The sequence below is a fragment of the Nuphar pumila genome, chromosome 12 (genome assembly GCF_984573655.1).
Source record: "Nuphar pumila chromosome 12, dmNupPumi1.hap1.1, whole genome shotgun sequence".
NCBI classification, from domain to species: Eukaryota; Viridiplantae; Streptophyta; class Magnoliopsida; order Nymphaeales; family Nymphaeaceae; genus Nuphar; species Nuphar pumila.
In genome coordinates, this window is record NC_143260.1 from 33408968 (window position 1) to 33422069 (window position 13102).

At 36.1% G+C, this 13102-nt stretch overlaps 1 protein-coding gene across 1 annotated transcript in view; it reads left to right on the forward strand.

Moving 5' to 3' along the window:
• LOC149820611 (B3 domain-containing protein Os07g0679700-like) overlaps positions 1-13102 on the forward strand; it is a 38414-nt gene that overhangs the window by 2381 nt on the left and 22931 nt on the right. The window contains exons 2-8 of the mRNA XM_089983037.1: positions 213-294; positions 382-483; positions 2796-3544; positions 3683-3779; positions 5549-5723; positions 6467-6543; positions 6763-7188. Coding sequence (XP_089839163.1) covers positions 213-294; positions 382-483; positions 2796-3544; positions 3683-3779; positions 5549-5723; positions 6467-6543; positions 6763-7188 — 1708 coding nt within the window. The remainder of the gene's footprint in view (positions 1-212; positions 295-381; positions 484-2795; positions 3545-3682; positions 3780-5548; positions 5724-6466; positions 6544-6762; positions 7189-13102) is intronic.

Genomic DNA, 13102 nt, shown 5'->3' on the forward strand with positions numbered 1-13102 from the left:
AATGTTCTTAATTGTTTGTTTTCTCTTTTCATGCAAATTCAAGAATAATTTGTGCATGCTGACAACTCATTTGAATTAAATGCATAATTGAAGGTTAAAAAGACACATGATGAATAAAGTATCAGGCTCTTTTCCATTCTACTCTCTTATTCTTATGTTATTTAAAGGAGATGAGGACCACCCTTTTGATTTGTTAATGGAAATGGCTGCAGGCTTTCATACGAACAATCCGTTTTCTGTGACATGTTTCATGTAAATGAAACTGGATGGAGAGATTGCAACTCGTGTGGCAAGGCAAGCTACGCTATTGTGTGGATATCATTTGCTTTGGGTGCTAATCTTGTTTTTGAATAGTGAATTTGATGTCTGCATCTATTACAGCGGCTTCACTGTGGATGTATTGCATCAAAGTCCTTATTTGAGCTACTCGATGGAGGAGGAGTCAAATGCATTAAATGCGCAAAGAGTTCAAATCATTCTCCTGTAAGAATGTTGGAGAACTTAGTGATATCTTCCTGTTCAATCATTTTGGACATTGTTCATCATGAAATTTATTTATTATTTTATTTGTCTAAGAATTGTATTTGATACTCTCTCTCTCTCTCGATTTCTAACTAACCATCTGTTGGTATAAATAAAAACATATATATACGTATAAAACTATAAATATAAACATGAATGCAAGTATATATATATATATATATATATATATATAGAGAGAGAGAGAGAGAGAGAGAGAGAGAGAGAGAGAGAGAGAGAGAGAGAGAGAGAGAGAGAGAGAGAGATGAATGTATGTATATATGTATGCTTACATTTTCTTAATAGATCAATAAACATAGGACTATATTAGTCTGGCAATAGATATAAAGGAAATGGCTGATGTCCTCAAGGTTTTGTGGCCTGAACAACGAAAGAAATTGCATAAATGTGGTGAATTGGAGGCTCGGGGACTTTTGCTGATAGCTGAACAAGGTGCTATTTAAATTATTTCTTGGCCAAAGGATGGAGCTGTGATGTTGGATGCTTATATTGTGGGAATGTGCAACTTATACAAAGGCTTTCTTGAGGGATTTTGAAATATCAAGCCAATGTCTGCCTTGATTTCTACTATGTAGTCAAGGGCACTGGGCAGTGCATAGGCACCAGCCTCCCAGGTGCTTGGGTGGGGCCTATGCGATGCCTGGAAATTGAATGAAAGAACCAAGGTTTAAACACAAAACTAATTAAAAATATAATAGATTTTAATGAATTGTAATTTTTTTTAATACTGTGTGCAACACTTTTAGCATTATGAATTCCAAAACTATTGACAAACCATACATTCAACACTGATCTGGAAATCCATATGTTCAAAAATAAGTCTGCATGTAATGTTGATTGCTGAATAGAATCCAAAATTCCAATTATGAGGAAATGAAGGGTGAACAAACATAAGAGTTAAATATGTTCAGTACCATCATTATCACTTACAGTTATCCTTTACCTTATGCATTTATAACTAAACTGTCTTTTTAAAGTCAATGTACAAGAGTTAATCTTCTTAGTCTAGTTTCCCTAGGCCCTCTTAGGTGCTTACCTACTACCAACACTTGGGTAGCCTTCACCTAGGTGCCAGGCTATGCGTAACTCTTTGTGTTCTGGTGTGACTTTGACTACAAAGGACACATCTCTTTGAACCTGTTTTATGAATTGATGGTGTTAACAGGGGGTTTTCATGGGTTTGCAGCAATATGTTACAGCTGCATTAGAGAAGTAACCAGAAAGTTGTGCAATTTCAAAACATGTAGTGCCCCAGGTCTAAGACCTGCTGCATATTATATGCTTTATTTTAGACCTTCTTTCAGACACTTCTCTTGGTTGGAATTTAATGGTTTGATTTGTTTATTTTCTTTTTCTTATTGTTCCTTTATGAAGGTACACCCAACTAGTTCATATGAAATTTTCATTGTTGATATTGTGTTGCTTTATCTACATAAGTATTCATTATTTATAGTTGGCAATTCTAATTTGTTGACCTTTATAGGTCCTTGCTGCATTGGTCATTCTCTATAAGCTGAATCTGGAGTTCTGTTCAACTACCAAAATTTACTGTTTGGCGCATTGGACATACCCTTTTTGTTCCATATCTCAATTGTATTGGTGGATCTAGTGGATTTCAATGACATTCTTGTTCTTAGTCCAGGGTTAGCTATTTGTAGACGGTTTCTGGTAGTGTGGATAAGTATGAGCACGTTTTCACCGCGTGTCCATGTTAATTAGTTGGGAAAATTCCATTTAGGGGGCAACCTTTTGCCCCTATTTCCAAAAATTGGGCCTCACATTTCTGAAATTCCAGATATGGGCTACTGATTTCCTGGAAACTGGCAAATAAGATCCTGCATTTATTATTGTCCTTTAACTCAGTTTAAATAATGTCAAATTGCAATAATAACCTTTATCATTAAGACTTCAAATGGTTTACCTTCTGTTTTTTATGAGGATGAATGAGTATCTTTTAATTTTCAAAGGACAATACAGGAAGCAAAAAAGAAATCACATTTTTTAAGATGATAGATGTTGACCTGAGGTCCCTATACGACTGTTTTCAAAAGTGTGTCCATATCTGAAATTTCAGAAAAGTGAGGCCCATTTTTGGAATTAGAAGCAAAAGGCTGGCCGCTAAATGGAATTTTTGGTAATTAGTTTGATAAAATGATGGCTTTGGCTAAGTCTGGTTGTTTGATCATTGATTTTGAATTTAATTTTGCATTCCTCTTCTTATATCCATCTGTTTGTGAACCCTTTGAATGTGATAGGAGCAGGCCCATGGTGCAGGTCAACTTGTATCTTCACCACCTTCTCACACAGCACTGTATTTGCCTTCAAAATGTTCTAGTGATGAAAGGAAGAATGGTGTGAGTACCTCAAAACAGAGTGATGCTGGTGAACTCGTAACATCTCTGGATGCCAAAGTAGACAGTAATTCCATGAATAGAGGTGAGATTTGGCAATCAAGTAGAGACGTCCAAGGCAGTGTAAGAAATAGTAAGTTTGTAGAACAGAATGATAGCATGAGGATGTCTGTTGGGAAGATCAAGAAGGAGCAAGGTGCTCTTCCTGTTGCACAACCTGGAAGTACATGTCTTCCAACCATGTCCATTGAATCTTCTCAGTTAGTCAATCAAAATGCTCATAAAGATTCCATGGCAGACAGAGAGACCTACGAGTCATTGACTAATGGATACTTGAATATCAGCTTAGGAACTCCTAGTTCTGGCAATAGAGTAGAACAGGGCAATTTACTGGATAATGCAAAACTGGCTAGTTTTGCTGCAGAAATTAGAGAACAGAACAGAGCAACCCCTTCATTTCAAGGGCAAAGATCACGTCACCTTTTACTCAAAGCTGCTAGCACAAGCCCCAGTACAGGTTCTGAGTCATCAAAGGATGTACTTCCACAAATAAGGGTTGCACGGCCACCAGGTGAAGGAAGGGGAAGAAATCAGTTGCTACCCCGTTATTGGCCGAGGATTACAGACCAAGAGCTCCAGCAGATATCTGGAGAGTATCCTTTGTTATTGAATTCAATGCTTTTTATTGTCTATCTGTGAGTTTATTTATGATGAAAGGCACTTGGATTGGTATGTTCTAATTTCATTTGACTGTATCTGCCTATGGTTGTCACTTGACCTTGTACCTTAAGCTCAAAATCAAAATTTGTGCCCTTATTTGAGAAGGTTCTGAGTGCCAGTGATGCTGGCCGAATTGGTCGCTTGGTACTCCCAAAAGCATGTGCTGAAGTAAGTCTTCCTGTTTCTTTTATTTTCCCCCCTTCAGCAATTACTCTTCATAACTACTGTTAAATCAAGCACTTGATTCTTGTTCAACCAGTTCTGACAATTTTGGTTTGTTGTAGTCTTTGTTCAATAAAAATGTGAACTTTTTCATGGTACTGTGTATGCTTTGATTGCTCTCATTTGTGTAATTCTGTCAAAGGATGAAACTTATGAAATTGATGTACGAGCACAAGATCATCTAACAGGTTATCTTTTTTTGTTTGTGTAAGCTTGTTATACAGAGTTAACATTTCAGTTTGAATTTGTTCAAAATGGCAATTGGCAAGTGATACATGTGATGGTAAATATGGAAAAGCTAGACTTGCAGTTGGATCAGGCTGGTTCATGGTTGGCAATCTCAGAACTCAGTTTCGGATCGACCACATGCAACTCTGTGACTCATGCTAATAAAAATAAATAGCAAACATATAAATGATGTCATATTCTAAAAATTAAATAACCAAAATCAATAATAAAAATAAATGAGCACTTTTTTTTGCTAAATTTCATTCATGTTTAGTTAAAATCAACATTTAACATGAAAAATAAATGTATAAGCATATTTTCAGATGAACGTAAAAATTTCAACAGAAAAGAGGGAAATGAGTTACAGAACAAAATGTGAACTTGCAAAATCTGTTATCATGAAATGTTAATGACAAATTGACAACCAAAGATACATATATCTATACATTTATGATTTATGAAGAGAAGAGGGAAGACATAGTTTTATCTATATTTATCCTAAAAAACCAAGATACAAAAACTGAAACTCTCACCTTAATGCTCAAATGCCCTCATGCCCTCGTGCTCATGGCTTCACCTAAGCCAACCCTGAGCTCATGGCTTCACCTACAAAGCCGACCTTGAGCTCATGGCTTCACCTACAAAGCCAACCCTGTTGTGGGGGGTTAGTACAGCTCCTAGCTTGCTTTCCTCGTAGGAAAAGCTCACCAGTCATTCGATGGGCGGCGAGTAATAGTGAATGGCTGAGGGTGATAACTGAGAGGGCATAGGGATGGAAGAGGGGTAGGGTTTGAATGAAACCCTCCCCATTTTACCTTTTTTTTTTACATTTTTTTAAAATGTTTTAACCGTTAACTGATTCGGCCAAGTCATCTTAATTCGTGACGCGACCAAGTCATCCGAGTTAACCACCAAAAATTGGCTGGTTCTGGGTATTACTAAGTCACTCATTTCCTTGACTCGTTAGTAGGCCAATCCAAGTCAACTCGACCAAGTTGCGAGTTGACTCACCGAGTTTGCGAGCCATGGGCTAGTTATCCTGATAAGCCATCACAATTTCTAGTTCAGTTGGCTTTATGTTATTTTACTGAAGGAATTTGTTTTCCTTTTTGGGATTGGTTCTTATGTTGCTTCTGGCTTATTATTTAATCAATCATAATGAGATCTTATTAAATAAATATTTACTACTGGATAATAATTATGCAAAACAGACTTTCCAATTAGTGGATGAAAATAGGAGAATCTGTAATCCAGATCATTGCATTGACGTCATTTTACATCTATTCAATTCGAATTCATGTTTTCCCTTCATGATTCCACAACCACAATAATTTAGCCTTGGACAGTTTAGCATCATGAACAAGATGACATCATTTTTTTGATAATTTTATTTGTGTCCTTTTTTATGTTTAATTTTACGCTTGTATTTCCTTTATTTTCTTTCCAGAGCACTTTTAACCGTATATTCATTATGTTGTTGCATGCAGGCATACTTTCCTCCAATCTCACAACCAGAAGGCCTTCCACTTACAATTCAAGACTCCAAGGGTAAAGACTGGCTCTTTCAATTCAGATTTTGGCCTAATAACAACAGCAGAATGTATGTGTTAGAAGGTGTGACCCCTTGCATACAGTCTATGCAACTACAAGCTGGGGATACAGGTAACTTTTCTCAAATATTAATCCTACTGTTGTTTTTCCTTGATCTTTGATAGAGAATTGTACCTGTTCTTTTGGAGATTATAACCTTTATAGTGCACACACACAGTGTTCCAGAAAATGTGGAAAGGAGAACACCAAAACTTTGAGCACAAGTTCAGATTGAGGCAAAATTATCCCTTCTTGCAATGTTTGGAATGATGAAGTTTCCTATTATCAGATACTGTTCCAGGTCTAGTAATGTTTCAATGAGTGAGTAATTAAAATCCAGAAAGGCTGTGGCCTTGATGCTCTCTGAGGTTATCATCATCAGCCGACATTACTATGTCTTTTACTCTCTAATTTCCTTCTTATCAAGTCTTTTTGATTTAAAACATTTCTTTCAGTTCACTTTAAGCAAGCTGTATTTTTAAAGGATGCTTATTGTTTGACTGAAAGAAAAAGTGTGCCTCTTGGTTTGCTTTAATTCAATACTTTAAAGGCAAACTTGGTTTGTTTTTGTTTGCATATCTTGGGAAAAGGGCTTTGCAGGTGTGGACTGTTTTTTTGGATTTTCTCTGGCATATGCTTATGTTGTGTCAACGATTTTATGTGTTTTGCCTTGTTAGTGCATGTGGATTTGTGCTCTTGCTCCCAGTGGCAGTTTCTATTTGTAATTTGATAAAAATTTATGCATGTAGCTATATGACATTGAATTGCCTGTTGGATCCTGCTGACTTTTTGTGTTAAAAATATTTGTTTTCCAGTGACTTTTAGCAGGATAGATCCAGAAGGAAAGCTTGTTATGGGATTTCGAAAGGCAACAAATTCTGCATCTGTTCCTGTAAGGAAGCCAAGGCTTCATTAATTTTTAACCAATTTGATTTCCTTTTTTATAGTAGATATCATAGCCAGATTTTTCAGTAAAAAACATGTGCAAAAGATGATTAATTTAGTTCACCTTAGTATTTTGACCGGTGTTATTAAGGCACTTAATTCTGTATACTTAGCTCAGAAATGTTAAAGCCTGGTTTGATGTCCTTCGCACTCATGATTCAACCAGGAGTCTCAAATTGCTGCAATAGGGAATGGAGGAATTTCTAGTGATACGTATATTTCTGGTGTTATCGAGAGCCTTCCTTCCATAAGTGGCTACTCAGGTCTTTTTCATTCACTCAAAGGACATGCAGATGCACACTTCAGCAATCTGTCTGAACACCTGAATATGTCTGATGCTGATATTGGCTGGCATAAAGCTGAGAAACATGGAAGCAGATCAAAAGAAGAACTACAGATGCAATCCTTGCGAGTTCAAGAGAAGAAAAGAAGTCGTAATCTTAGTTCCAAAAGCAAGAGGTTGCACATTGACAGTGAAGATGCCATGAAGTTGAAAATTACATGGGAGGAGGCTCAGGATTTGCTTCGCCCTCCTCCAAGTATCAAACCAAGCATTGTCGTGATTGAGGACCATGAATTTGAAGAATATGAGGTATGTTCTATAGTTTATAGAAACATTGGGTGACCTTTCTATTGGTATTTAATGATGCAGTTATTATCATTGTTGTGGTTGTTTTTATTATGGTTACTTCTACTTTATTTTCTGGCCCATTTTCTTTTGTGACTATATCCATCTATTATAGCAAAGAGCATGCAGTTATCTCTGGGATGCATTGTTCACACCAAGGTTGTAAGTATAGTTTTGTTAGCCATATCGGTCGGGTCCAAAGTAACATCGTATCGTATCGTAAACTTTTAATAAAATTTTTCTAAAATTTTCAAAAATAAAAAAAATTAGCAAAAAATCTAAAAAAATCATATCACATAAAACAATGATGATTTGCAAATACGACCATCGCATATAAAGGAAACTGCATAATTTAAATTAATAACAAACCATGCATGTAAATAAAAGGCAACTACATAATTTAAATTTTAAATACAATTAAAGCCTTAACTAACAATATTAAATTCACATCCAAGTCATACTAATATGTCATAAGTCATAACTAAGCTACTAAGAGTTTATGATAACTAAAAACATTACATTTAACCAACGTCTTACATGCCAATCTTCATCTCTAAAGTTCTAAAAATTAAAGATCCTAAAACTAAACTATCTTCTGGAGCCTATTTGCCAAACATTAGGACATTATTTCCTAAGTGTTTATCTAACTGCCATGCGATGGTCTCTTTATCTTTGGCCATTTTTTTGGCAATTGGGTCATCATCATTATCTTTAGAATCTGGAACAGTGGTTGGAAGTCTTTATTTGCATTTTTGCAACCTTCTTCTTTCAATTGCTTCTAGTTCAACAATAACATCAACACAAAAAGTGGCAGGAATAGATGAAGAATCATATGATCACACTTTTTGACGAAGAACTGCAATATATTGCTTAAATCTATGCAGGTCACTTCTAATAATAGCACCGCAAAACAAACATCTCAAATTTAATGATGACCCTAGTCGTGGCACATCATTAATGCTTCTGTAGTATTGTCATGTAGAATCATCTCTATAACATGAATGTGAAGAAAATATTGAAGGATCTAAAATAAAACATAACCAATTAAAAAAATTTAATAAGAAGCAAAGAATAAGAAGCACTCGACACACCTTTTCCCAAAAACACTCAATAAAAAACAAAGAATAGTTGAAAAAAATAGTAGAAATGCACCGTTGATAAAATCGTAAAAGCCCTTTCCCTTCCCCCAAATCGGCCCTCAAATCGATCTCACATAACCTAGGATGCGTGGGTTCCCTTCTAACGAACTCTAGACATATGGAGAACTCAGTCCTCAAGAGGCCTTTTAAACCCAAAATGAAAAATACAACTTTCGGCCTTTTTTAAGTGTGTCGATACTATATCGTATGATACACGTATCATAATACAATACATGGGTATATCATACAATACACTCGATACAGATACGATACACACTCATATCATGATACGAGTATGTATTGTATTGCAAAACCCAAAAATAATGATACGTATCGTACAATATAGTACGTTCAACCATGGTTCACACCAGAGTTACCAGAAACACCTAGGTAACTGGGGAAGCACGCTTCCCCGAAGTGCGAAACATCGTGCTTCCAAAACGTGTTGGGAAGCACACTTTTTTTGGGGAAGCGCGCTTCCCCCATTTTTTTCATTTTTTTGTATTTTTATTTTTATTTTTGTTTTTTTCTCTTTTGTCGCTTCCCCCTCGCTTTCGAGACGCTTCCTGATTCGCTCCCAAGTCGTCCCACGCTTCCCACTTCCTAAAATTTTGAAAGTGCCTCGCTTCCCGCTTCCGCTTTCCGTATCGCTTCCCGCTTCCTCGACTAGCAACCATGGTTCATATTGATCAGTGTCTTGTCATGCAACAATACTTCATATTGTAATGTCTTCATGAGATAATATATGGTGTGGTTTCTTGATTGTGAAATAGGAATCATGAACATCAACAAATAACATGCCATGTTTTACAGGATACGATTGGATTAGAAGGAATAATTGTATGATTTTGGCCTTTAAAGAAATGGAAAGTAATGTAGAGAGAACATTAAAAGAAAATGGTTCTTTTGAGAGCAGATGATGTGGAATAAAATACAAGGGATGCTTGAAAGAGTGGGACAATGATTTTGAAACTTCAGATGAAAAAAGTGTTCCAACTTGCAAGAGTTTCTAATAGAAGGGTCTTACAACAACAACAACAACAACAACAACAACAACAACAACAACAACAACAACAACGCCTTCATCCCAAACAATTGGGGTCGGCGACATGAACCAAAAAGAAAATCATTTTGGGTCTTCCACATGAATCCTTCTCCTCCAATCATTTCTATCCAATGTCATGTCCTCGGTGATGTTCAAAGCATTCATATCCTTTCTTATCATCTCTATCCAAGTCTTCTTAGGCCTACCTCGACCTCTTTTAGCTAATAGATTTTCCCATTTCTCCATCCTTCTAACCGGAACATCATTAGGCCTTCGCCGAATATGCACAAACCATCGTAAACGATTCTCCCTCATCTTATTTTCAATGGATGCAACGCCTACCTTCTTACGTATTTCCTCGTTCCGAATCTTATCTTTTAGTGTATTTCCACACATCCATCGAAGCATACACATCTCAGTTACACTCATTTTTTGAAAATGATGTCTCTTGGCAGCCCAACATTCCGTACCATATAGTAAAGCGGTTCTAATTGTCGTCCTATAAAACTTCCCCTTCAACCGCAATGGCATTCTACGATCGCACAACACTCCAGATGCACTTTTTCATTTCATCCACCCAACCTTAATCCTATGATTTACATCTCCATCAATTTCTCCATTCTTTTGAATGATAGATCCCAAATATTTGAAACAGTCATCCACCGCTATTTGTTGCTCACCAAGCTTCACTAGACTCTCATCACTACTTCGTTGCTTACTAAACCGACATTCAATATATTTTGTCTTACTCTTACTCAATATAAAACCTCTCGCTTCCAAAGTTTGTCTCCATAATTCTAACTTAGCATTAACCCCAACTCTAGACTCATCAATCAAAACAATATCATCAACAAACAACATACACCACGACACATTTTCTTGAATTGATCTCGTAAGTTCATCTATCACTATAGCAAAAAAGAAAGGGCTTAATGCAGATCCTTGATGTAACCCAACCGTTATAGAAAAATTGTTTATCACCCCTCCACAAGTGCAGACATTAGTTACTACTCCTTCGTACATATCTTTAATTATACTAATGTACTTGAGAGAGATACCTTTCTTCATCATTGTCCACCAGAGAACATCCCTAGGTACTCTATCATATGCCTTCTCCAGATCAATAAAAACCATATGCAAATCTTTGTTCCCCTCTCTATATCTCTCAATAAGTTGTCTAAGAAGATGTATAGCTTCCATAGTTGATCTTCTAGGCATAAAACCAAATTGATTCTCCGATATCATGGCAACCTTACTCAACCTATACTCAATCACCCTCTCCCAAAGTTTCATAGTATGACTCATGAGTTTTATACTACGATAATGTTAAAATATAGTATGCGTATGGATTTGGATCCAGATCCATACGCACGTTAAATAGAACACGCAGAATGATGTTTCATTAATGGCAATATTGTAATATCATCCCATTGTATTCTTACTTATGTTTATATAAGAATTAGGGCTTGGAGGTCGTGCGTGTTCTGCCGCCCCAACTTTGTGCTTCTCTCTTTCTTTCTGTTTCCTGTGCAGGTGAGGCGTGAAGCAAACCTATCTCACTTGTTTTCTTATATGGTATCAGAGCAACGACTGTGGAACCCTACCAGCCACACATTCAACGAGATCTGAAACAGGCAGCCGTGAAGACTCCTTCAGTCGTGAAGAAGACTCCTTCATCCTGTTCTTCGGCTGCGTCTCTTCCTTCTTTCTTCAACATCGTCTGTAAAGACTTCTTCAACATCGTCATCTCTTCTTCTTCACCATCGTATGTTAACATCGTCTGTCAATATCTTCTTCAACATCAGCTGCATCTCCTTCTTCTTCTTCAACATCATCATCTGACTGTATCTCCTTCTTCGATATCACTTCTTTTATCCCCAACTGCACTTACTGTGTTCTATTTAACGTGCGTTAATATTTTCTAAAGTCTATGCTGGCATCGACTTCTTCTAAAATCTTCAACGTCATCATCTGACTGTATCTCCTTCTTCGATATCACTTCTTTTATCCCCAAGTGCACTTACTGTGTTCTATTTAACGTGCGTTAATATTTTCCTAAGTCTATGCTGTGAATACTCCTTGATTCATACTATTTTGTTTATTTCTCATTGCCATAGTTTAGCATCTATGTCACATGGGTGCGGGTGCGGCACTTCCAAAAAACCCGAGTGCAGGGGTGCGACAGGGGCAAAAATGTAAAAATATATATATACATATGTAATTTTGAAGTTTTAACAGTTTAACATTTAATAGTTAACATTGTCATAATATGATTCATCATGCATGCAGTATATCAACCTAAATATCAAATTATCAATCAAATAAGTAAAGCAATTACATAAATAGACCTAAATATCAATCAAATAAGTAAAGTATAAAAGAACTAAATTACATACCAAAGTATATCCTGATGAAGTAATGGATGTTAATAATTTTCTTCATCATCAAATGCATCATTAGAAGGAATACTGGGCTCAACTAAATCCATGTTTGTTATGTTGAAATCATGTTCTCCCTCGAGTCACACTTTTCTGGGTTTACATCCCAAAATTTGGATGTTTCTTGTCTGCATTACAAACCCAATTTGAAAATGCTAAATACAATACAAGTATATTTAAATGAAAATTAAGAAATAATCAAATAACTAAGAGAGCAAATTAGTACCTGTATTCATCATTGTTTCGCGAAAGTAATCGAAGATTTGAATGAACATATACTAAATCCTCTGCACGCTTGCTGGTGAGTTTGTTTCTCTTCATGTTGTGGATTTGAGAATATGTGCTCTAATTTCTTTCACAACAAGATGAACTAGCAGACTGCGATAACAATCTTAATGCAAGACGTTGGAGAAAAGTGTTTCTGATCCAAATGTTGACCACCATGTGATAGGATCTATATTATCTTCTTCTCTCGCGAATAATGCCGGTCCATATAATCTCGAAGATGAAAATTTTCCAAACTCTTGTGTGACTTGATGTAGAAGATATGCTTCTGGAAAAGTCTTGCATACACATATTTCTATGTCTTGATAGCTCTAGGTCTAAATTTGGAGGGACACGACCAATACCACCAGCCCACCACTTATTTGCATAATATTTTGGATTAAGAGAATGTGCCATGCAATGCAAAGAGGTGTTGCTCTTATCCCATCTTCTGACTAAAATTGAATGAATATGATTAAAAAAATCTGAATCATCTAATGCAGGATTTTTTTCTTCATGCTCGAAAACTATAGCTTGTATTTTTTCAATCATATTATCACACATTTCATAAACTCTGTGAAGCATGGGCTCATCCTTATCAACTTCTCTTAACATTTCCCAAATAGGTTGCGTAAATTAAAGGAAGTATACCACTCTGTCCCAAAACTTATCATCAAGAATGAATTTTTTAATTTCTTGAGCCTTGATATCATCATCAACACGATAGAATGTCCAATTTTCATCAGTCACCATATTAATCAAAGCATTCTTCACTCTTTTAATCCTCTTCATCATCACAATGATGGACGCAAAACGTGTTTCAGCGACCTTCAACAATTTCAAATAAGAATGCCTATTAAATATAACATTAGCACGATGGTGGTTAACAACAAAATTCCTAATGCTTTTGACATTTCTTTCTAAATCTTCAATCCATGAACATAAAACATATGCTGGTGAATTTTCTTTTTCTTTGGGGTTGCAGATGCTCT